The sequence below is a fragment of the Benincasa hispida genome, chromosome 6, assembly GCF_009727055.1.
Source record: "Benincasa hispida cultivar B227 chromosome 6, ASM972705v1, whole genome shotgun sequence".
In the NCBI taxonomy this organism is placed as follows: domain Eukaryota; kingdom Viridiplantae; phylum Streptophyta; class Magnoliopsida; order Cucurbitales; family Cucurbitaceae; genus Benincasa; species Benincasa hispida.
In genome coordinates this window covers 54,225,872-54,253,021 of record NC_052354.1, presented here as the reverse complement: position 1 = coordinate 54,253,021, position 27,150 = coordinate 54,225,872, and the positions used below count along the sequence as shown (strand labels likewise).

At 30.4% G+C, this 27,150-nt stretch overlaps 3 protein-coding genes across 3 annotated transcripts; all 3 read left to right on the top strand.

The window, feature by feature from the left end:
- Positions 1-3,856: 3,856 nt before the first annotated feature.
- Positions 3,857-5,802, top strand: LOC120079987 (zinc finger CCCH domain-containing protein 39). The gene is made up of 2 exons (XM_039034496.1): positions 3,857-5,133; positions 5,411-5,802. The coding sequence occupies exons 1-2, from the start codon at positions 4,341-4,343 to the stop codon at positions 5,656-5,658; spliced, it is 1,041 nt and encodes a 346-aa protein (XP_038890424.1). The 5' UTR covers positions 3,857-4,340; the 3' UTR covers positions 5,659-5,802.
- Positions 5,803-11,869: 6,067 nt separating this feature from the next.
- Positions 11,870-15,679, top strand: LOC120079006 (nudix hydrolase 19, chloroplastic). The gene is made up of 6 exons (XM_039033167.1): positions 11,870-12,554; positions 13,364-13,504; positions 13,615-13,719; positions 13,812-13,911; positions 14,898-14,990; positions 15,127-15,679. Exons 1-6 carry the CDS (start codon positions 11,934-11,936, stop codon positions 15,399-15,401), a joined length of 1,335 nt encoding a protein of 444 aa, XP_038889095.1. The 5' UTR covers positions 11,870-11,933; the 3' UTR covers positions 15,402-15,679.
- Positions 15,680-18,358: 2,679 nt separating this feature from the next.
- Positions 18,359-20,527, top strand: LOC120079492. The gene is made up of 4 exons (XM_039033695.1): positions 18,359-18,556; positions 18,685-18,833; positions 19,283-19,381; positions 20,198-20,527. Exons 1-3 carry the CDS (start codon positions 18,431-18,433, stop codon positions 19,326-19,328), a joined length of 321 nt encoding a protein of 106 aa, XP_038889623.1. The 5' UTR covers positions 18,359-18,430; the 3' UTR covers positions 19,329-19,381; positions 20,198-20,527.
- Positions 20,528-27,150: the final 6,623 nt, after the last annotated feature.

The window sequence follows — 27,150 nt, the reverse complement described above, 5'->3', positions numbered from 1 at the left end:
AAATGATGTATGCAAATAAATGCATAACCTATGGTGGGTTTAAAAACTATAAGACATACATTATGATATATAATAAAAACATACATCACATGTTTATTTATAATAAAAGTAGATGGACAAGGATAGAAACTCTCCATACAAGAAAATAAAAGGCTAACTGTTACAAAAATGAGTCCATCGGTTCGGAACAAGTGAACCAAGTCTTGAACCGCTCGACCCAAACCACTCCTCAAAGAACCCTTACAACTGATCGTATAGCAAACGCCTATGCGTCGAGCAGTCATGCGATGTGCGTGCAACACTATGCGATCACATAGTTAACGTCTATGCAATGAGCATGAAATTCTACGCGATCATGTAGTAACCATTCATGCGTCGAGTAAGCAACTCTATGTGATCGTGCAAGCAATACTATGTGATCGTGTAGCTAATGACTATGCAATGAGCAGGATAATCTACACGATAATATAGCTAGCAATCATGCGTCGAGTATCTAATACCACGCAATCGTCCAGCAAGCAAGTGCCTATGCGATCATGCAGCCAATGTAACTCGATCGTGTAGCAAACTCAACACGATCGCGTAGCATTAGCTATGCAATCGTTTAGCAAATGCTGCACGATCGTGTAGCAAACTCTACATGAACGCATAACAAAAGCTATCCGGTTGTTTAGCTCTAGCTACACGATGCAGTAGCCTCTGTTTCATCTTTTCCATCGAAACTCCGATCTGCAACCCTTCTTTGAAGCTTCACGAGCAACTTAAAATTAAACAAATTTACAAGCTCAATTGCAATGTTTAATGCCCAAAAATGCAAGGGCCCTTTACAAACCAACTTTATAAATTTAAAGAAAGCCTTAAAATGAAATTTCTATCCCGTAAACATCCATCAACAATTCATCCACAAACATTTACCACATAAACACAATGCAGATTATGAAACTCACCATTACTATAAATCAATTCAATAAAATGAATGGAATTTGGAATAAAAAACCTACAACCTGGCTCTGATACCAATTGAAGAAAATTTTTGAGAAAAAAAATCCTTTGAGCGAAAGCCAAGATCGTTCAAAATTCCATTTTTATTGAACATAAAGTTTTACAGTAAAACAAACAAATAGATATGCATTTAAAATAGATTATAGTATGCTTTTACAAGAGATAAGTTCAAAGATATCACCTTTGAAGAAAATTTCTTCACAAATCCCTTAAAGAGTCATGAACGGAACTCCTTCCTTACGGATCTACTTCTTCACGCATGGACACCACCACTTGAGAACTCTCTGTATTCTTTTTGGGATTAAAGGATTCAAGCAGGAATTGTGGGTTTTGCTTGAATCCTTCAAAGAAGGAAGGAGAAGGAGAGGATGAGAAAGATGTTTCTACAGAGAACTTTTCTCTTATAGAGAACATTTCCTCTCTGTGAGAATTCTTAGGAAGAAGATGATTCATTCAACTTCTTTTATCACATTAGTTTTCCTGAGAGAATATGGGGAGAGAGTTATAACTCTTTCCCCTTTTATTAATTTTAAATAAATTAATAAAATAAATAAATAAATAAATATATATATATAGTAACTCTTTATTACATATATACACATATGTTATATCAAATAACATATAGTCTATAATTTTATATTGCATCAAATATAACATAAACTATAGATTTTATTCTCTCTCAATTATACATGACATTTAATATAAATCATATTTATATTAAATCCACTTATATGAATCTCATCCATATGATATTTGGATCATATCCAAATATTTTATTCCTCTCAATATAAATCATATTTCTATTTAATTACATGAATCTCATTCATATAATTGATATTTGAATCATATTCAAATTCCTCTCATATATAATGTATCAAATACATTATAATTAATTCCCTCAATTAATTTGAATACTTCAAATTAATCCAAAGATTAAATCCCTATTGAGCTACAGTGAGGACCTTATAGACCTGTAAATTGAAGCTCCAACGGTACTCAGATAATTAATTAAACTCTTTAATTAAATTACTCAACATCCGTTAACTGTCGGTCACTCCACTAAAGACCGACAGCTGCACTCTTCGCACTACAGATAAATCTTGTGTCCATTGGATATAATCAATTAACAGTGCAATGACTCTTCAACAAATTGCTCGTAAGTACAATTGGGCCAAAATACCGTTTTGCCCCTGTAGTTACTTCTAACTCCTTAAGTATCACCGGTTCCTCTAATGAACAATAAGTCATGGTATCACTATGACCAAGTCCTCTCGGACCCGGAAAGGGTTGTAGTCACTATGTTCAAGACCCGAAATCAAACCCTTAATCGAGCAGTTTGTCTACTTGCCCTGCATCAGGGAAGGAGAGAATTCCCATCTTGTGGAGCTGAATTCCCAGCTCCCCAGTCAGATGAATCCCAAAAATGGTAGGCTTGTTGAGTTGATAATCTGGCCACTCTCACCCATACAAATCAAAGGACCGCCTTCATGAGCAGGAGTTCATAACTCACTCATGATTCAGGTCATGTTACTTATGGTCATCCTAGTGAAATGTAAGTCTATATTATTAACGGTGTTATATAAAGAGACTAATTATTTCGTGGTTCGGTCTTATACAAACTCTTTGTATAGGATACCCCGTACGCATGTCTCCACATGAATGATCAGAATCAGATCAATTGTAGCACTTTACAACACTTGTAACACCTACAAAGTGAGTCATATCCATAGTGTTACTAGGATAAGGTACCGGCCTTATCCATATACTATAGACCATTTAGGTTATGATTTAAACAAGATCCACTTGTATGTCTCTACATACTTGTAAATTACATGAAAATAACCTTGGATCTTAGTTTATTGGATTGAGCATATGCTAATAAATAACACTTTATTTATTACAAACAATATGTTATATAGAGTTTACAAACTACGAGATTACAAGGGATTTAGGACACCACTCACAACACGAGGAACGTGCTTGGGGATCAAGGATGATGTGTCGAACATCGAAAAAGCAAAAATGTGCGCCTACACATGCATCGAGGAGCGGGGATCGTACATCGAGTGATCGAGGATCGTGTATGGTAGATCAAGGATGATGAGGCGAACATCGAGTGAAGGCCATCGTTTATCGAGCATCGTGGAGCAAATAATTTGTGTGTCGTGCATCGAGTGACCTCTTAGCATGCAGGTTATCGAGTGGATTTAAGGTAAACTCACATGGTGCCGATGCAGGCAAAAGGCCAATTTTCGTTTGATTTCCAACGGGGCACCTGAAAAATGGGTAATCCATACAAAAAAAAAAAAAAAAAAACTTTTTTTTATTAGACTAGACCATATTTTCACTTTTTTTTTTTTTTTAAAAAAAATAGACTAGGCAAATCTCTTTTTCCTTCACTATTTTTTTTTTTTTTTTTCAACCAGTTTAGATGTAATGAAGAAAATCGTAAAATATCAGTTGTAAACATTTACTTAATAAATAAGTGTTAATGGAGAAAACCTTCCAAATAAAAAGATTAAAAAAAAGAAAAAGAAAAGAATAATTGACTGAGATTTTAATATGAAAAAATAGAATTAAAATTTTTTAAGTTTTAAACATAATAAGAAATAAACTTCTCTTTTTGCTTAAAAAAAAAAAAGCAAAGAAAATTCTCTTTAAAAAAATTAAATAAATAAGAAATATAAGTATATATTAAATTTAAGAAATGAGTGAACTCAAAAAAGAAAGGAGCGACACGTGTAAGAGACTTAAAAATGGGACCCACAGAAAATCCGGTGCCATGTCATCTCCAGTTAGTTCTTTTCTTTTTAACTTCCCTTAAAATTAGGTCTTTCTTAGCGCATTAGGGTTTAGGGCTTTAGGTTTTTATATTTTCCTTTTTGCTCTTTTGACCAACTCGCTTACAAAATTCCATTGTGGCGATTCAGAAGATTCCATGGTTTTGGCCTTCCTCAATCTCTGATTTCCATTAGGGTTTTTATTTCTCCTTGGCGGCTAGGGTTTTTGATTCTTCATTCACTTTGTTTTCCTTCAGTTTGTTTTTTTCTTTCTAACCTCATATTATATAAATATATGACTATAACTCCTTCACTTTCGCCATTGTTTTGATTCCTTCTTCCATTGATCTTGATTTCCGCTGTTTTGATTATTATTTCAAACACACCCTTTTGTTTCTTTAGCGAATTGAACTCAATTCGCTTCAGTATTCTCTATTCTGTTGCGGTTTTTGATATTGATTTCTCTACTTTTGTTGTTCTTCTGATTAAAATTTCTCACTATACGTTGTTGATTCATTGTTCTGATTGATTAAAGCGAACTGGGTTTTATTTTAGAAGATGAGTTTCAATGATATGAGAGCCTCTGTTTTATCGCCGCCTCTGCATTCTTATGGTGCTGCTAATGGCGATGTTTCTGGTTGCTGGTCTCAGTTTCCTAGGAATGATCCATTTGATCCACACTCACAATTTGAAGTACAACAGCCTCCATTTAAAAGAGCTAGAAATTCTGAAGAAAACCAATCTAGTCCTATTCCTTATTCAAGTCCATCCTTGAATTCCAGGGTGCACCCACCAAATGCTCCAGTGAATAAAGGAATAAGTAATATCTTTTTTAAGACAAGGATGTGTGCAAAATTTAAGCTTGGTTTGTGTAGGAATGGTGCTAGTTGTAACTTTGCTCATGGTGTTGAAGACATGAGACAACCACCACCAAATTGGCAAGAAATTGTTGGTATAAGGGAGGATGATCAATCGGTAAGCAATTGGAATGATGATCAAAAGATAATCCAGAAATTGAAGCTGTGTAGGAAGTTTTATAATGGGGAGGAATGTCCTTATGGAGATAGGTGTAATTTTCTTCATGAAGATCCTGCTAAGTTTAGAGATGATTTAGGTAGGTTTAGGGAGAGTTCAGCTATAAGTATTGGAACTACAGGAACTCCATTAATGAATGGAAGTGATTCTAGTTATCCTGAACCTAGCAGGGCAACTTCTTCTTCTGTTTCTGATGCTCTTCGAGCTAATGGAAATGCTAGGCCTTCATTCTGGAAGACGAAGTTATGCACCAAATGGGAGATTACAGGCCATTGCCCCTTTGGTGATAAGTGCCATTTTGCTCATGGACAATCTGGTATTGATAGCTCTCTTGCTTCTCTTTTTATCTGAATGGACCCAATAGTTGGTTATAACATGTGGAATAGAATTCTGATTAGCCATTTGATGAACTGAAAAAAATCATATGATATGCCTTGAATGATCTTCACTGTTAACCCAACAATGTTCAGTTTGGATCATTTGTTTAGTATTCATGTTTTGTGCTATGTGAAGCTTTTAATAACGTTGTGAATCTGTGATAAATGATTAATGCATACTACTTCGAGATATGCTGATTGTTATTATTGAATCAGAGTTACAACTATCTCTTGGACGTGAGGGGGAAGCATCTAGTGCTGCCCTCAATGTAAAGCCTCTAATTGTGACCATGGAAGCATCTTCGAGTTTGGCAACTAGTGTTCCATCCTCCGCCTTACTGGACGGCCAGGTGAAGCCGTGCTTGCTGAAATGGAAAGGACCCAAGAAGATAAATCGAATCTATGCTGATTGGCTCGATGATTTGCCTCTATCACCAAGCCCAACAAGCAAAATGGAGGGTTGAGTTTTTTGCAGTTGAAGTCGTTTATTCTAGTTAGTTTTTGAAGTTGGTTTGCTGAGATTCAATTGATTAGTTTCAATATGGGAGTTGGGTTGGGTCTGGTTTTCTGAATTAGATGAAAGGAGTGTAAAAAAAAAAAAAAAAAAAAAGAGAGTTAAAGCAAGAAAAAGCAAGAAAAAGATGAAAATTGAAAAATTAGATAAAGATCAATGATAGAATTAACCTAGTTAATAAAGATTTCCCAAAAATCTCTCTCTATCAATAAAAAAAAAAAAAAAAAAAGAGAGAGTTTTGCTGAGTATTCATTGGGAATATGGATAGAAGATAGAGTGAGATATATCATATTGTTTGTTTTATTTTGTTATTTCATATTTGTTCATATCCCATAGAAAACTAGTTTGGATTTTTAATGTAATTCAATATATTTCAGCATCTTTTTTCATACAAACTGTAGACTACGTTTTTTATTTATTTTCTTTACCCATGATAACTAGAAATTAAGAAGGGAGGAAGAGGAGAGTCATTCATAGTTACTGGCTGGCTACAAGCAAGGTTAAAATGTTGATTTTGAAGGAAGTATTAAAGTTCTACTTTTATGAAAATTTCGATAGAAACATCAATAAAATATTGAATATTACAATGGATATTTTTGAAAATTATAAAAACAGACAAGTTAATAAAATATTAATTAATAAATAAACATTTTATGATTTTTAAAAAGTAACCAGTTTATTATTTATATTATATTTATATTAATGAAATTTTGTTATTTATTTTTGCTAAATTATAAGAATTGCTCCACTTTCGTCCTTTGGATAAAAAAAATATTCTTGATCTTTCAAAAATTTCAAAAATATCTATAAACTTTCAAAACGAATTTTTCAGATGTTGTAAATAAGTTGATTATTTGTTAGTCACTTGTGTGTCATGTGATTTTAGTTCCACTTATATATATTTGTATTTGAAGAAAATTCTTTTGATGAATGAGAAATTATAGATAGTATTTTCTCTCTCTCTTCAATATGAACAAGTAGTCCATGAAGGTTCAAGCTCTTGCTGTGTTGCCTTCAACTAATTAATTTTCAATAATTAATTAATAATTTTCAATCGTTTGTTTTTCTTCATATTTCAAGCCCACAAGTGAGGGGAGTGTTAAATGATAGGATTCCTCTTTCAAGCCCATAAGTGAGGATAAGATTCTTTTATTTCAAGTCCACAAGTGAGAGGAGTATTAAATGATAGAAATAATTAGGTATATAACAAAATTACACTATCATTTGAAAAAATAGCAAAAAGCAAGATTCTTTTAAATTATAACAAAATGCAAGAACGTCAACATCTCTATTATCCCAAACTTTCAACGTCAACTAAGATCATCATTTCAAGTGGATAATTTTTCATAAATCTCGCCATTTAATAGTTGTTTTGAATTTTCGAATCAGATTTAGTAGTTGTTTTGAATTTACAAATCTTGTACATGAACTAATTTTAAAATCTTGTTTTGAAATTTAAAATATCATACTATATTAATTATTCTAACTAAGATTTGTTATTTTTATTATATTTTCTATAAATCTTAATCAAGATTCACGGGTTTTAAATTATTTTGAACGTTATATTTATTGTACTTTTGTTTCAAACATAAAATATTAGAATATAACACGTAGCCTTAGCTTTCAACAATTAAGAGTTTTGTTCAAGGGTGAGTGGGATGAAAATGACCACTATCATGACTTCCGATTTATTGAAATTTCTGTTACTTCGAACACATCTTTTTCAATTTTTATCTTTTTTTACTGATTTTATTTTTTGTTCTCAATCGATGATAAGTTTACTTTGGAAGATTGACTTAATCGATCAAATCCATGGGTGCATAGATTAAATACCCAAGTTAATCAATAATCGACCAAGAGTTCAAGTCGCAAAGTCTCTTTTTTCCAAAGTGATTCCTATCGTGTCATTGTGAAAAGGTAGGCCATATGGACGGTGTTGGTATTAACTAGTTTGTCTTGAGGTCTTAAACCCATCTTGACAAATTCGATCAAGGAAGGATGCACCATCGTCAAATATTGTTTGTTTCTCTTTTGTTCATGAGATCTCCACGATTGACATTACCACCATATCATAATTGGTTAGCAATTTCAATTGATGATTTTCATCAATTTTTAATTGGGATTTACATATTCGAATCTAAATCGTTTCTTTCTTCATGAATGCAATTATTTACATAAAGCTTTTATCAGTCCAACTTTCACTTTCTAAACTGATATTTTGGTTCTAGAACAAGAAAAAGTATTGTTACACAATTTTGAGTAAGTTCAAAAGCGATTTAGTTGGATTGGTTAATTGATTTTCAATTGTAGTGTATTTGTTTTTAAGTTAAATGTATTTGTTGGGCGTAGTTTGGAGATTAATTATAGTGGATTTGTAGGTCATGTAAAGATCTCATCGGAAGTATGGCTAAAAACTTTCAAAAAGACCTATTATGACTACATAACCCTCATTCAAATTAAAGTGCAACTAATTTTTTCCTTTGCAAGTTTTTTTTATCATACATCTTTATTTTCTCCTAAAATATCTCCCTTGTTTTAATTCATAAAATCATATTGTTTCTTTTTTTTCAAATATCAAAACTAAACTATTTTTTTCAAATCATTTTATTTATTTGTTTTGATTTTTTAATCTTTTTTCAACTTATTTTATGTTTTTGCATTTTGATTTTTTAATTAGTTTGAAAACTTTATACAATCAAATATCATGATTTTAAATTAATTTGAAAAATTCAAAACAAATAATGAAAACAGACCAATCGTATTTAAAATAGTAAGGTGGAGGAAATTATGACTATGATGATAGATTTAGAGACAGTGATTCTATTCGTGATAACACCATTGTTAGGAGTTGAGTTTAGCGATGGAACGTGTATGGAGGAGTTGAAATAAAAGAAGATGGAATTGGACTAGTCATTAATGGCTCCAAAGGAGCAATAAATGAAGCCGGTGGAGAAGGAGCCGAAGTCGAAGCTAAATGTGAAGTATTGGTGGAAGGAGAGGGAGCCACGCCCGACGGAGCATTGGATTGAGACAAAATTCAAGTCGGAGGTATCACTATTGTTGGTGGAGAAGCCGATTTCGGAGAGTAAAATGATGGCAACTTGGTTGAAGAAGGGGTCAGTGCTATGTTCAAACCGATAGTCTCTAGGTGTTACGAATATTTCTTAATAAGTCAATTACAATTTCATTTGTACGGTTAGGGGTAGTTTAGACTTTTATTAATTCGTTTATTTTTTTATTTTTAATTCATTTGATCATTTTTACAAATGAAATGTTAATTTTCTATTTTTATACCTGAAAAGTTAAAATTTATCATTCTTTTTGTAGTCCTAAATGATATATAATTAAATTTATCTTTACTCACTAGCTTAACTTTTGGACCAATAAGTGATTTAATAGAGTTAAAAAAAAATACCCTTACCATTAATTTTGTATGGAAATCATTAAAGTTTTATTTCAAAAATAGCCCTAAGCTTTTATCCATTTCGAAACTGCCTTTTAAACTTTAAAATGTTAAAAAATACCTTCACCAATAGTATATAAATAGAAATCATTGATACCTCATTGCATAAATAATTCTATATTAAAAAAAAGTTTAAAATGTTTGTACTTTGTAACATTAGTATGGTGATAAATTTGTTTAAAATTTTCTTAAATACAATTTTATTTAAATATTTAAGTCTTAAATCAAAATCGCACAAAATTCTAAAATCAAGATCTCCTTTTAACTACTAATCTACAACTTTGTTAAAGTATTTAAGTAATAAAGTTATTGATGCTTACTTTTGTGTGCAACTTTATTTATTTATTTTAGATAAACAAAATTTAAATGAGGGAATATGATGGTATTGAATAAGAGGAGGAAGAAAAAGATAAAATATAGAGAAGTAAAACAATATTAACAATTTCCGTTCATTATAATAGTAATGCAAATTTTGAATTTTTTTAAGGGTATTTTTGAAACTTTTGAAAGTTTAGGAGTATTTTTATCACAATTCATCCAAAACTAACGATAAAAGTATTTTTTTAACCAATTTTAGAAGTTTAAGGATATTTTTGAAACATTGAAAGTTCAAAGATATTTTGATATAAAATACAGAGTTTAGGGGTAGTTATTGTATACATTAGTCCTTATTTTATATATTTGATTTTTCTACAATACAATGGAAATATTGGTCCACCACTTATGTTGATTGTTGAACTCATGAAAATGTGGTAATATCGATGGAAATATCGACATGTTAATGAAAATTTAATATTATGGCTACAAGTATAAGGGGAGGTATTATACTCTTTTGTGAATGACCTAATAACATTTTTAAAACTTTTTCTTTCAAAGATTAATAGTACTAATGTAACTTTTGAAAGTTAAGAATTATTTTTGAAATTAAGTACTAATAGTAAAGGTAAGTAAGGGTTCTTGAATATATATAGAGAGAGGATGTTATTGAAACTATTAACTAAGTAAAGTATGAAAATTTGAAATTTAGGTTATTTTTATCGATTTTAAGGTCTAAAATGATGGAGGGGAATTTGAAGAGACAATAGAAATACATAAAAATAATAATAAAAAAAAGTTCGAGAAAGGAATCAGAATATGATTGACCATTATTTAAAAGAATAAAGAACGAGAATGAAATTGCTAAATTTACATTAAGTTATTTATTTTGTTCTTATTCTTAATTTTGATAAACACCATAATCAGAATAAATCAATAAATTGACTATGATTTTTTATTATTATTATTATTCTCATTACTTAATGAACATCATCGATTAAGATTAAACGTGCACTTGACTTAAATTTGCTTGGTTTAGTTGTCATGCGCAAAAAGAAAGTTGTAAAGGTTTATTAGTTTATTAAAATTTAAATTCTGTTGTTTGATCTGCTTTAAAATTTCTATAATTTAAAATTTACTTTTCAAAGAATTTTCTTAATTATGTATTATAATTATTTTTATTGTATTAGTTTAAACCTTTTTCAATACCAAAATTGAATCACAAAATTGTGAGAAATTAACATTTTAGGCCAAACATTAAAACAAAGGGGAAAAATAGAAAATTTGAAGAAAAAAAAAAACCTTTTTGGTCATAAGTTTCTCTTTATTCCTTAGATTTTAAAATATTAAGTTTATAACCCTTCAATTTTGAATTTAGTTTTAATTTAATCCATTTGTTTCAAAATATTGTAATTCTACACTTGAAATTTGAGTTTTGTATCAATTTGATCTCTAGATTTTGAGATTTGTATTTTTCATCTCGATTCACATTCACTTTCTATTGTTAATATTTATTAATTGATTTAAATATTCATGTAATTAATTATAATTCTTGCCATTATTTTAAATTAGTTAATAGACATTAACTCTTAAGATAGAAAATGAATATTTAGTGAAAATTTGAGGTTAAAAGAGTAAATCTTGAAATCTAGAGACCATATTAAAACAAAACTCAAATTTGAATGATATAATTCTAACATTTTGAAACATAGAGACTAAATTGAAATTTGAAATCAGATTCAAAATTTAAAGACTAAAAGTGTAACATTTTAAAACCTAAGGACCAATTAGAAATTAAAGTCACATTTGCCCATTCATAATAAAAATTGATGTAATCTTAATGGGATTTCATTGATACATCAACATAATGGACCACAATTGAAAACGTAATTGGATTGTTTTTGTTCATATTAACTTAAAATTATGAATTTGTCACATATACTGTTACCGTTATCGTTAATGTTACCTTTTCGAGTCAAACAGTAATGGTAATGGTAAAGATAACATAATTTTGATAGATTTTGTGGCTCTCTTGTTGTAATAGTGTCATAACAGTAACGATAATGTTAACGGTAACGTAATTTCCAAACATATTCGGATTGATCATCCTCTACTTTTCAAATAGATTGCACTTTTTGATTATATATTTAGAAGTGGGGTCCAAATATCAGTACGAACACAAAACACAAATAAACAAGACAAAAAAAATTCAAATGGAGTCAATTTTTCAGATTATATTTGATTTATTACGTTTCACACAGGATAAAGGTGACTTAATTTCAAAACTTATGGGGGAAAAGCAAAGTATATTTCCTTGAAATTTTGATTTTTTTTTTAAAATAAAGCAACCGCGACACGTGTTACTAATGGTACCAACCAACCGTTGGCGCGCTCTCTGGGTGTGTGCTTCCCCCAATTCCATGGGTGAAATTTAGAGATCCAAACAAATGAGATCAATTTCAGTTTCCCCTCTCATTTCCACAGCTCCTTTCCATTACAACTCTCACAAATCCTTCGATTCCCACAATCCCTTCAATCCATCATCACCATCCGTCTCTACTTCCACTTCAATTCTTACAATGTCCATCAATTTACACTCTCATGCCTTCGCCGGCAACCCCATCAAGTTGAAAACCCTTAAACCAGAACACCCATTTTCCTCTTCTTCAGCTCTCGAATCCCTCAATTCCCAACTTTTGAACAACACCCAGTTGCCATCTTCCATCAATTTTAAGGTCTTGCCCTTCAGGAACGGCAGACCATTGGCCACCTCCACTGCGCGACCTAATGATTCCCCCTCGACCTGGCATCTGGCTTGGATCGGTTTGGCTGATTTCAAGGCTCTGTTTTCCAATTCGACGGTTGAATTGACTGGGGATTTATTCGTCTATTTGGGTTCTTTGGATCAAGAGAATTCTGTTTATTGGGCTATTGATGTTTCGAGTGAGGACGGTTTGGTTTCTGAATTTGCGAGCAAGTTACTCTGCTTTGTGGAGGTTAGAACTCTCATGGTGGCTGCAGATTGGGCGGATGCTCGTGCAATGGGAGAATTGGCTATTGCTGGTCATGTGAGTGCTTCTTCTTGTTGTTACTTGTCATCTCTGTATTGAAGCTGTTTTAGTTTCATATGATTCTAGTTCAACTCTTCATTTACATTGTGGACTTTATTTTCTTTATCTGAATGGAGTTTTAATTCAGTTGTGGTGGAAATGCTGAGAATTAATGGAGGTGACTGTATTAGCCTTAGCTGTGCATTTTCAGGTGTTGAAGTATCATATAATTGAATTTACTGTAATTCATGAGCTTAAGCTTTTGGATTGATTGGTAATTTAAAATGGTAACAAAGCAGGAGGTTATATGTTAGAACTCCTATAATGTAATTTCCTTCCCAATCAATATTTATTTCCATTTTTTAGACGTTCTTCAAAAATTCAAACTCACAGGGAAGAGGAGAGATGGTTGAAGTATTAACAATATTAAATTTTCTGTAACCCATAAGTATAAGTTGGATTGGTTGGTGATTTAACATCAAGTTTGAAGATTTATATGGTCTGTATTTGTTGACATTGCAATGATGTTTAGTTTTTGTTTCTGTTCTAAGTCTTCATTAATAGTGAGGATATGTTGGTCGGGTTGGTGGTTATTGAAGTAAGCTAGTGTTGATTTGGATAATGTCAAAATTTCAATAGTCGATCTGGAACCTATGAACATTTGCTATGTTTTGCCAACTTTCCTTCTGGTTGAGTTTCATTTCCGTATATAAAAAAAATGATTCAGAATTCAGTAAATCAATTCATATGCATACACTTTGGGAACTAATTGATTTCTTCAAGTTGTCCTTTTACACTCTTTCTTAAGTTATTTAAACTTTGATCAGGCTAGGGCGTTGCTAGGATGGCACAATGTGTCCAAATTTTGTGGACACTGTGGAGGAAAAACAGTACCCGTGGAAGCAGGAAAACGGAAGCAATGTTCTAATCCCTCGTGCAAGAAGAAGGTTTATCCTCGTGTTGATCCAGTAAGATTATTATTACACTTCCCCACTCCACCCCTCAAAGAATTTATCAAATTTGATAGATTTTTTGAGAGAGTCATTTTCTACTTCTGATCATCAATGGTCTATGACAGGTAGTCATTATGCTAGTCATTGATAGAGAAAATGATCGTGCACTCTTGAGTAAACAATCAAGATTTGTTCCACGGATGTGGAGTTGCCTAGCTGGTTTTATAGAGGTACTTTACTGATTAATCATTGAACAATCTTATAGAAGGACAATCTTATGGTAGTAAAAATTAATAGTTGATTCTGATGTTTGGGGATTTAGCCTGGAGAAAGCTTAGAAGAAGCAGTAAAAAGAGAAACATGGGAGGAGACGGGCATTGAATTAGGGGAAGTTGTCTACCATAGTTCTCAGCCTTGGCCTGGTACAACTTAAGAAATGTTGTTTTTCTTTATGTTGCTTCTCTCACTGTTTTGTTATATCATGTATCCATGCTTTAGCCTCTGCACAGAAGTTTCCATAAAGATCAAACATTATTCATTTATTTCTATGTATTGTTTTTTGTTTAGTTTAAGCTTTTTAGCTTTTGGGTTGATTGGAATCAACAATTTCAACAGCTTTAGTGTTCTTAAGATCAATTGTACAAGTAGTTTTCTTGAGAAGATTGTCTAGCTTGTTTTGCTTTCTGTCTCTTTCGGTTTGCAAATAACGGAACAGCTAAGAAATTGAAGGGAACCTTCTCTTCTGAACATCCGGAAACAATAGAGAAATTAAGAGCCGAGCCAACTTGCTTAATATCATAGGCAAGTTTTGGGTGATAGAGCTCAGGACTTAGTCGTCAAACCCCACCCACAAAAAGGTCAATTCTTTTTTGTGTGAACTATGAATTTCAACTCTTGGAGAGGCTAAGCAGAAACGAAAAAATCAATCATCTTCACAACTGAAGGAAAAATCTCTTTTATGATTTTGGTTGTTATTAGTACTTAGTATTTTCATGGTTATTTGAAATTCCTACAACGCCATCCTTTCAAACACCATCGGACACTTTAAGACAACGATGGAGTAGGATGACTAGTGGATGTTTGTTACTCTCTCCAAGATTTTTGTTACTTTAATACTTTATTGCAATCTGAATTTTGGAGTAGTTTCTTGTAACTCCCTTGTCCTCGAGCAGGTTGATATATCATCTTTGTCTCCTCTTTATAAGAAGTTATTTATCTTATAAAAGAAGGTATCACATCTTCCAAGCATATATTGTACTGCACTCTACATTAACATTGATTATTATTGTTATTATTATTTTTTTTTTGGGTAGGAATGCTCATATTAGTTGTTCATTTTCTTGCATTGCTACTCATTTTATCTGTTCAGAGAACTTCATATATTTATATGTTTTTTTTTTGTTGTCAGTTGGTCCAAGTAATATGCCATGTCAGTTGATGATCGGTTTCTTTGCATATGCAAAATCATTTGATATAAATGTGGACAAGGGAGAGTTAGAAGGTATGTAGAATTTTGGGTATTTTCTTGTTTCCTCTGAGTATGATTAGTCTGCAGCATATTGTGACTTGACAGAAAAGTATAGAGAGAGTGAAATCATTGATTATGGATTTCTGACCTTTTCTTGAGCTTGGTTCAGATGCTCAATGGCACAGTAGAGAAGATGTGAGGAATGCTTTGACGTTTGCGGAATACGAGAAGGCTCAAAGAACTGCAGCAGCAAAGGTTGAGCAAATGTGTAAAGGGGTCGAGCGACAACAGAGCTTATCTTCAGATTTTAATGTCGAAAGTGGTGAACTCGCCCCAATGTTTGTTCCCGGGCCATTCGCAATAGCTCATCATCTCATCTCTTCGTGGGTCTATAATGAAGGATCAGAATTGAACAAAGGTAGAAGTTCTTTGTCCAACTTGTAGTTTCAAGGTTATAATTGTTTTTTTGATTAGTTTGCTTAGTCATTCAACGTTAAAAGCATCCGTTGTACGTAGTTTTAGCAACTTTTAGTTTCTGAATGTGGAAATAAGAAAGAAAGAGATGAAGAATGAGAGAATCAAGAGGATTGAGATTTAGCTTATATCATATTTGTTAGCATTTGGTTTAAGAAACTCTTGCGTTTTATTGAAGGATGAGTTGTGCTGTGGTATAAGGTATTGAAGGATGAGTTGTGCTGTGGTATGGTATTTTTTTGGAGCAATATTTGGATGCGGTCTCTTGTTTATCTTTGTGGACTTCACTCCAATCACAAGACTAGAAATTGTTTAAATTTTTTTTAAAAGAAGAAAAAAAAGAATATTGTAGTTAAACCATTGAATAAACTATATAAAGATAGGTGTAGTCTTCCTATTTTATTTTTGTAGTATTTTGATTTCATCGATTAAAACATTAGAGAAGTAAAAACTCTAAGGAGTTGTTTGGTAGAGAATTTAAAAACAGAAATTTGAAAATAAGGGATTAAATGAAAACAAAGTTGTATTTCATGTTTTAAGATATGTGTTTAGTAGCAGAATTCAGAAATTGAATTATAATTTAAACAATTGCAAACTATATAGTAGTTACCCACTAAATATTAGTTGACAATATATTATTATTAATTTTATTTATGAACATGGTTTTATTAAAACAAATTGTATAATTATTATTATGTAATATTATATAATTTATAGGATAAATTAAAATTTTTGTTCCAAATCATTGGAAGAAGTTAACATTTAGTTCTTATAGTTTATAATTAGAATTTACCATCAATGGTTTGATAAAAGCCTCATAAATAGTTTTATGTAGGGACTATTTAAGAGGATTTAACAAATAAGGGGACTCTATATGAAATTATTATCAAACAATAGAAACTAAATTCTAAATTTTAAAACTATATGGACTAAATTTTAATTTTAATCAAAATCATAGGGACCAAATTTGGAATTTAACCTAATTTATAATATAGTACGTAATATTTATTTTAACCTTTAAAAGATTGAATTGAGTTTATAACATGATATAGTATAGTTTTAAATACTTTTATCTTTATTTAATATAATTCTGCATTTTAAATTTCAAAATTCAAATTCCGGATACAATGAAAACATTAAAATGTTATTTTCAAAATTTAAACTGTTTGGATCACAGAATCCGAAAATACTTTTCAGAAACAGAATTTTGATTGTCTAGCAAACAAATATTCGCTGAATTCAGTGAATCTGAAAACAAGATTCGGATTACGAACCAAACGTGCCCTAAGTAACTTAAATTCAAGGCTATAAAATTTATCTTTCATTCTACATGCTAATTTTTATGTAATATAATTTGGCTTGAAAATATTCTTGATCTTTGAACTTTTAGAGACCTAATAATTTAGTTCTTGAACTTTAATTTGTATTGATTTAGTTTTTGCACTTTTAAATTTACAAAAATTTAGATAATGGACTTAATTAGTCCCTACTTATATCATATCTCACCATAGATTAAAATATTTGTCAATTCATCGATATATCTGTTAATCGAAGAGTTCAACATCGATATAGAGTATTTAATCAATATCTCTATTATCTCATTATATTCAAGTTAAATGCATAACAATTTTAAAAAAGAATGATCCACGTTAAACACAAAAGATTTTTTTCATTATATCTAATAATTTTGAGATTTGATTTAAGATTAAATCAAATTATATTTTGAATCTAAAGTTTCTCTATAAATGAACTAAATTGTGAAATATCTTCATCAATCTAATCCCATAGACTTCTTTTTTTTTTTTTTTTTTAATATTTCATTAACGACTTTGTTTTCTTCTTTTTCTACCTCGATAGTTAGACATTTCCTCCAACGTTTTATATATATATTTATGGTGCACCTGTTCTATGCTATGTTTATGTTTTACATTCTCTAGCCACCCTGTTAAACTATTTTTTCTTTTATCGTTCACTATAACTTCTTATCTTATATGTTTTGTTTTCTTTTAACTAGTGTAGTCATAAACTAGCTAAGGAAAGGAGATTTATATTGAACAATCTTTTTTCTTTTTTTATTAAAAAAATAGTGAACTCCAATAGTAGTTATTGATATCATAGAAATATCTTTTATTCTAAAGATTTCTCATTATAAATGCAAATGTTTTTTTTAAAGAAGTTTGTTTGTTATCTTAATATCAAATATATAAACTGATTTTTTTTAAAAAAAAGTTGTTTTGGGGGAAAACATCATTCGATAATTTTCTCGATTTTTTCTCTCATCAAATACTCAAGTTTACTTTATTACATTTTATATCTATAAGACTCTTATTTCAATTTATACAATAAATATTTCATATTCAATATTATGAAATACGTACAACACATGTAGTTTCTGTCCATAAAATATTAAAAAAACCTTATATTAATACACTAATACAAAAATATATAACTTAGTTTGGAAGTAAAGAAAAACTTAATTATTAATTTAAATAATTTTTTGTAATTACAAAAATACTCATCCATATATCCATAAAATCAAAATCTTGATATTGATGTCTCGTCTATACTTCAATCATTGTATGTCGTACACATGGTGTTAAATTTTTATTAACATGTCAATATTTTCATAGATATTTCTATATTTCTATGAGTTCAATATCGACATAAGGAGTGAACCGATATTTTAATTATATCGTAAAAAATCATTAAAGAAACACAAGCAATAAAATGTCACTAACATGAATATAATATAAATAGTAAATATTTTAACTTGTTTTCGAAAACATAAAAATATTTAGTAATTTAAATAATTTAAATTATTGTTTTTATATTTTTTTTACGAGAATATTCATGGACAATTTTGTAAAATTGAGATTTCAAACATTTTATCCCCTATAAAATGGGAAAGGAAAAAAGAATCCCTCTTTTATCTCTTCTGTTCTATCTGGTTCGCGCCAAGCTCCGCCACCCGACTCTCTCAACGCTCTCTTTCACCAGAAATGATACCGAAGCAATTGCGAACAGTCTTCACCGGCGCCGCCGTCATCCTCGGCGGAATTTGCACTCTCAACTTCGCTTCTTTTCTCACTATTCAAACGCTTCGTCTCACCGCTGAAGCCAAACGGGTAATTCATTTTTCTTTAGGATTACATCTTTTCTAAACTAAAGGTATATGTTGGGGTTGAAAGAAGATTCGTTAATTCTAAAATAGTTCTTTAATACTATTCTATTGGGATTTTCAATTTCTCTGCAGAGAAAGATTGCTTTGCCCTGCAAGGCTTGTAGAGGAAAAGGATTCTATATATGCAAATTATGCCAAGGAAATGCTGTCATTCAGTGGTCGCCATTGTCTGATCCTATTGCCATGAACCCCTGTGTGTGCCCGACTTGTGAGGGAAACAGGTTATAGTTTTACCCCTTTTGATTTCCCCAGCTGCTGTTAGTTAAAATTTTCCAGGGTTAAATTAATGGCATTTGCATTCTTTGTGATTTACTCTGTAGACTCTATGTTTATGTCAATTCTTATCCAGATTCTCATGCGGATTATGAAAAATATGCTGAACCCTAGAGATATTTGTGTGTGTAGTTTGTTGGCAAAGAGTGAAGAAGGAATAACTTTTCTTAAGTTAAAACAAAACAATCGCTTCAAAAAGTTGAGATTCTAAAGCTTTCTCTCTAATTTTTCCTGTATTGAAATTAACAGATTATAAACACAAAAGGGTAATAGGTAAAGTTTTGCCCATTTCTATGAAAATTTCTTGCTGGGTGGAAATTCCTTTGGTTTATGTTTTCTGGTGGTGATGTGTTTCCTCACTACTGTTGTTTATTTACTTTATCATTTGATATTGCAGGGTACAACGTTGCCTAAACTGCCTAGGTAAAGGATATGAAGTATGATTGATTTATGACATTGACAACAAGTGTGAATTGGCCTATATGATTCTCAGAAAGTAAGTGATTTATCTTTGCATTGAATTGGTACTTATTGAGATTTTTCATTCGATAATAGTAATCCATTGAATGATTTAGATTTTTATTTAATTGTATTCGGTTATCATTTTAGCAAGAGCACTCTATAATTGATGCTTTTAATCGTCAGGGTACACTTAGCAATGTAGGAAGGGACTTTAGTGAGAGCACTCTAATTTATGCTTTTGTAGAATTGTATATGGCCATCGTTTTAGCGAGAACACTCTATAGCTTGTTGGCAAAGTTGGTTAAAAACTCGTACTTGTCACGTTACTGAGATACTAAGCATCAGAAAGTTGTCTTGGTTGTAAAAACTCATTAAGGGGTCAGAAGATGTTGAGAACTTTGTATGTAGAAAAGAAAACATCAAGGAGTTGAGTGAACTCTGCTGCACATTGATAGAGCACCCTTGAAACTGCTACTGGACATGTTCTGAGAATATGGCTGTTATCTAAAACTAACATGATTAGTTGATCTTAATTAATTAACTATTCTTTGACTAGTACAATCATTTAATCAGCTATGATTTTTACACACATATAATCTTATAACCTTATGTAATAGATTTTAGTCTTTCTTTATCAAGGCTCTTGGATGAGATCTTACTTTGGCTGCCTGGTTGTTTCCACTTAGCAACATAGCCGCTAATTCATTAGGTCAACCATCATGAGTTAGCCAATTAGTCAATAAGGGCCATGGATTTAATAAAGGATGTAGAAAAAATTAGTTCAATCTATAGTGGCCAACTACTTAGGATTTAATATCTTACGAGTTTTTTTGACATCCAAATGTTGTAGAGTCAGAAGAATTGTCTTGTAAGATTGGTCGAGGTGTACACAAGCTGGTCCGGACACTCACTGATGTAAAAAAAAGAAGGATAGAGAAAAATAAAAAACCTTCCTGTCTTTTTTGTGATTATAAACGACTGTTATTATACATTTTTCTTCATTGTTTTTTCATTATTTGGAAATTGTAGGTTCGTTTCTAGTTTGTGAAACTTTGGAATTATAGATATAATTGTTGGTGTGGGTCGTGGCCTTGTGGGTGAACTATGCATGCATAGTATTGCATACAACTGGGATATCTTTGTATACGTTTCTGATTCTCCTTTTATTTTTGTTTGGTGTTTTCAGTTTATTTCTACCAATTGATTGATGTTTCTTAGCTTTTGGAATTGGCTTGTAACCTTAGAAGTCTCGGCATGCCAAAGGAGAGGAGACCGTGCATCTCATCATAGAATAAAATTGTATTCATTTACATGCAGCTTGGTTGTTTAGGTGGTAGCATTAATCCGCAATGACTTTAGAAGCCAAAGTAACTGTAATAGAATGGAAAGAACCCAGATACCCCGACTGCCTTTTTCATGAATGCAGAAATAAGAAGTTGCTCCCATAAGCAACAACGGAAATTTTCTGGGTCCTGATACTCTTTTTGAGGATGGGGACATTGATATCATTTTACCTGTTGGCGATGGTTTATCCACTTTCATATCATTTTACCTGTTGGCGATGGTTTATCCACTTTCAGTTTTAGTTCTTTTAAGTTCTTCGACGTAAAATTGATCTCAAGTCTAGCAGGTAGTTTAGAACACCTCTGGATTCAAAGGAGTAAAGGACAATTGAACTCTAGAAGATAATAGACTTTGAGGTGGAAGATCCAATGATTTGGAAACTGGATTTTCCTTCACAGGGAATGAAATGGTTACATATATCCACAGACAATGCCAGACGACACTCTTTAATTTTCGAAGTTTGTGGAATCAGCTTGATCACTTCTTACATTGACAATGGAAGAAAACATTTTATTTTGCTGCTTTGGTACCTTTAAGGTGGGAGGGAGATCGAAATGGAGACCGTTCTGCTGATGCTACCAATAGCTACTTTACAGAGTTTGGCCTGCCTGCTTTAAATATTGAACATGTAGAGCCGGTTTAAGTTGTTCAGGAACCTTTAGATCCATTCTCTTTTTGGTATGTAATTCTTTTATGTTTTAGCTGGAAAGATACATTTTTAACTTTAACATATTGTATGTTTTGAAATAACACCAGTAGGTTAGTTTTGAGAATACTGCAAAAGCATGTACGAACGATCAGATGGTGTCTCTTTCAGCTGAAGGAAGGTTATTTCATTGCTTCAACTGCCATACTTCGCTATTTGCACGTAAGGTTGCCTATGATTGTTAATACTTGAGATATTTCATTTTCTCGTGATTAAAGTATCTATTGGCAGAACATTCACACTTCCTTTGCTTTATTATTATTATTATTATTTTGTTTGTTTTTAATTTGTTTTGTGGGTAAAAAATTAGTCTGACAAACTAGAATCATGTGATGGAAGGGAAGGCAGGTTGTTTCTTGTTGTTGTTTTGTAGAAAAGAAGAAGGCAGGTTGTTGAAGGTAGAAAAACATGTAAAATGATTTGTCTATTTCATTCTCAATTTTCTGATATCAGATTTTTAATTTTTTTAAAAAAAATAAATAAAAAAATAAAAAAGACATTGAAGCAAAATATTGAGATTGATGAGAGGATACTTTAAGGCAATAATATCATTATTATTCTTTTTATTTAGTACTAACTGTGAAAGTGGGAGATCAAAAAATCAGCTCAATTATCGTTGAGCTAAATACTTTGGCAGACAATAATATTAATTGTTTTTTTAAAAACAAAAAAGATTTCTTTGAGTTTTTTACAATGTTTGTATTTTGTCTCCTAAAGTTTTAAAATGTAGTATCTAAGGGTGCGTTTGGGGCAAGGACTATCTTAAGATTATAATAACCATCTCTTGCTACAGTAAATACTATTTTGTATTTTCTAATTAGCTACAATACTATTTCAAAACTCCCATTTGCTATAGTTTTTATTATTTTACATTCATAATTTTTTTTTCCTTTGCTATAGTGTTTACTATATCCTTCTCAAATTAAAATAGTTTATTTCTCAAACACACATTATTATAACTCAAATTAAAATAATCTACAATTCAAACACAAACCATTATAACCCGTAACTTAGAATTATAATAATCAACTCCTTATCCCAAATACCCCCTTAATTTTTAAAAATAAGTTTAAAAGTTTCCCATCTTCATGTAACAATTTAAATTTATATATATTCTCTCTCTTCTCGCTTCTCTCTTCTCATTCTACCATCCTTCACTCTTCTTCTTTAATTATTATTTTGAATTTCAAATGTCATGTTAGCATTTAAAATAATAATAATAAATTACACATAGACTTTTTAAAGCCATTTTGAAAAATTTGATGACTAAAAAGGGTAGATTTGAAAATCTTAAAGACTAAATGCAACTATTTTTCAAAATGAAGAAGTAAAAATATTCATTTTCTTAAAATAAAATTTAAAGAAAAAACAAAAGGGCTGGCAAAAGTGATGTGTGAACTTCTAAGATAGGAGATGCTTTCTTGTACATGTAAATTTTTTTGGTTATGTTAGGATCCAAAAAGAAATATACCCCAAAGATCATTGCTTCAAGCTTCATTTTGCTACAATAATCTTTAATCTTGCTTTATTCCTTTTCTATCCAACTACCTTGTTAGGTTTTTGTCTAATGTCAACTTTCCAACTGTAGAATAAGCTAGACAAAGATGGTCTAGGAGTATAAGAGGGCTAAATTACTATTAATTTAAATTGATTCCGGAACAAATTGCTAAAATCATTCTTAAAGTATTATATTAGTCGCAATTACACCTTTAAACTTTCAATCGTAAAATTGAACTCTCAAACTTATACAAATCTTAAAATTGCACCCTCAAACTTACAATAGTAGTAGAAATTGGACCACTAAATGATAAAAATTGAACCCTCAAACTTATATAATTATTACAATTTCTATAATTATGTAAGTTTGAGGATCCAATTTTTTTATAAGTTTGAGGATTGAATTTTTGCAATTAAAAGTTTGCCCTTGATTCTAAGTTGAATTAGAATGATTGGATTTTCATCTAGATGTTGGATCAACATATTGACTAATATATGGGATGGTTCAAGATAACCCAATATTAAAATAGCTGAATAATGTTTATTTTTTAGTTTATTGAAATCTAGCAACATGTTAATTAATACTTTGTCAAAGAAATTTAAAAACAAATTTTCCATTAAAATATGAAAAGTTAACAGTTAAGAATTTCAATTTGTGTAGAATGATTCTTTAATTGAAAATGACACCAACCAACATGTAAAAGCAATTTGTATATCCTTTCACAAATGATTAAGATGATGTATATTAAATTCTTATCAACAACTATATTGTCAAATTGTATTATATTCAAAGTTATTCCTACAAAACGTGAAATCTTAAAAAGTTCAATGATAGTGACCCTATTTGCACATTATAATATTAGATGTATAGTGAAAATCAAATTTTATTAAATAATATATTTTTTTTTTTATAAATACTCAAAATGTCGTTTATAATCTGTTGTTGATGTCACAAACTGCTTGTCAATAGTATTTTTTTTTTCCAGAATGGTGAGCTCGTGAAATCTTAGAATATGTATGTTTTTTCAATATACGCGAACCAACTAATACTTTTTATAAAATTTAGGGTAAACATTGTCTCGAACGTAAAGTTTGAGTTTTATATACAAAATTCTGGATTCCTTTTGTGAATTCTTATAAAAGTATCTAAAAGAAATTGGTAATTAGTTTTTTCATTTAAATTATGATTAAAAAAATATGTATATTTTTTTACTTTCGTTGTCTTGTTTTTTTAAGAGTGGTTTTTCCTGTTGATTGTGATTTTAGTGGTCGCATTGATTTTTGTTTAACAATATCCAAATAAATTAAGGTTGAATTAGGGTGAGTTTGGCATGCCCTAACTGTTTTTAAGTATTTTTTTTTTTTAAAAAAAAAGAAAAGGTAGATTTGTTTCTTAAAATTCTTAGTATTAAAGTCACTTTTAGTATTGTTTTAATATAATAGAGAGTGACGATTTTAGCCACAAATTCTTAGAACGATATGCCAGTTGATTTATGTTCACTTGATTTTATTAGAGTTATTTTAATTTAAAAACTAGTGTTTCGAATTATATTTTAAAAGTAAATTTAATCCCAACTTTATTTAGCTACACAAAGTAATTATCGACCAACTTATTTATTTATTCTATTTTGCTGTAAAAAAATTTCAAGAGCATTTTTGGACTTTCCTAATCACTTACAAAGTTAGTCACATTTACCTTAGTAAAAACGTAATAAATCAATGGTAACGTGAAAAGTGGACCCCATTTGATTATTTATGATGTTATTTACTTGTGTTCCATATGACACATGAGATCCACTTTGTTGTAAATTGTAATTGAAAGATGCAAACTGATTGACAAACAAAGTGTGTTCAATCCAATTGTGTCTGGAAATTACGTTGTATCATTACGATCATCGTGACGGTTACCATTCCATTATTATTATTGTTCCAGATAAAAGATTATGAATTTTTGTACTTTTATTGCTATAGTTATCGTTTGACCCTCATAGGTAACGGTAACAGTAAACGTGACAAAATTTACCATTCTAAGTAAATGTGATAAAAATCAATCCACTTATATTTAGATTTAGGCTCATTTCAATTGATCCATCAACAAAATTTTATTATAATTTGATAAATGTGACCTTAATTCAAACACATACATATTTATTAGGGTAATTATAGGTAAAACTTTTCGGAGATATTTAAAAGTCTTTTTGTGGTCAATTAATCCATTATTCATTTGCTTCTTTGCCACGTAGATTTTCAAATTAAGGTTGCTTTGACCTTTTTAGTCTCCTAATAAAGTTTGGTCAAACGTAACTCTATTCCATTTTAAAAGCTTTTGACTTTTTTGTAACAATTTAATTTAAATTTAGAAATTGCTTAGTTGTTTCTTTTTATTAGCGTTTTGGTTTCCTAATAAAGTTACTTTTTACTATTTCCTTGGTGGTAAATTGGAGTGAATTTCTTTCTTTCTTTCTTTCCCTTTTTCTCTTTTTTTACGATTCCATTTACCTTACGTGAATAAGGTATTAATTATCATTCTGAGTCCATTTACCTTACGTAAATAAGGTATTAATTATCATTCTAACGATTGATGGTATAATTTATAACCTTGGACATTATTGAACTAAAAAAATCTTTTTTTTTATTATTACAAATTTCTCTTATTTATTTCAAAACGATATTGATTGGTTGTTTTTCTATTAATTTTTTTAAGAAAAAATTTAAACTCCTATCGTGTTCAAAATCACTTTCAAATATGTTTTTATCATTCAAAATTACTTTAAGTTTTTGTTTTGCATTTTTAAACTTGTTTTTTTATACTATCAAACTTGATTTTGAGTGATTACCAACATGTTTCCTATTGAATTTAATTATAACAAAAGTGGTTGTAATTATTTCAAAATCACTTAGGGGACATTCTGGGATGCTGAGTTGGTTATTATAGTCAATGAGTTATAATATTTAGTGTTTGGGGTGCAAACTATTTTATTCTTGATTATAATAGTTCGTGTTTGCGATATAAACTATTTTTGTTTGGATAGAAAATAGTAAACACTTTAGCAAAAAAGAAAATAAAAGATGAGTGAAAAATAGTAAATACTGTAGCAAGGGAGTTTTGAAATAGTATTTACTATACTTAATTGTATGTTATAAATAGTTGTACACACCACTATTATATTTGGTTCCCAAACATGGAGTAGACTATAATAAACCATTTCACCAACTTCTAGTTGGTGCCTTAAACGACCCCTCAAAATTTATTTGTACCATCATCATCTTAGGGGAAAAGGTATTTTCTACAATAACACAATGAATAGCGCATAGCAGAGCAACGCCCATTACACCCACAACTCCCATCATATGGAACAGATTTGATGTTTGTTTATGAATTCGTCGGGAAAAGAGGATGGATCAAAATTCAACTACTATATCAAAACTAGTCACAAAAAAACAAATCAAAATGGCTTAATGGATAAATCAAGAACGCATGAACAAAAAATGAATTGTATCTAAGAATGTGATTGCATTATTCTAAGGCCGCAAATGAATTGATCAAACACATTCAAATTGATATAACATGAAACCCATTAATCCGAATAGTATCGTGGAGAGCAAAAAAAGTTTATAGACTACTTAATTGACACCAACGAGTAAAATCTCTTAATGCTACATGAACACGTGCTTTAGATATACATTTTAAGTAACATTTTTTAATTAATTTTTCTTTTTAAATTTTAACTTATATTAATACCAAAGTTTTTAAAACTATCTTTTCTTTTCTTTAGCCATGGAGGAAGGCAAAGATAACCTTGGTTAATGTATCAAACCTTATCAAACTTTAGATTTACAAGGACTTGAACATCAACTAAAGTTGATAAACACTACATTCGAGGTTTTGTTTTATACCTCATGAGTGATTCTGATCTTACATTTCATTAATTCTAATATTACTAACTTATTTTGATTAAGTTAACTTGTACACAACCAATCGACTTATGTCAAAATTTAGTGACATTCAACTAGATAATATTTATTTTGAATTTTGTAAAAAATGTTTAATAAATAAAAGTTTATATTTTTAGTTTTTTTCTATTATGTATTAAATCTCCTTTTTTATAAAAATAATTATATCATATATTTTTAGTGTGGGAACATAAGCGTACGATGAAAGAACAGTGAAAGCCCATCTTAACAAGCTATTCTTGGGTCCTTTGCAACTTGAAACCGTAATTTATTAGGATTTTTTAAAAAAGATAATTTCGTTA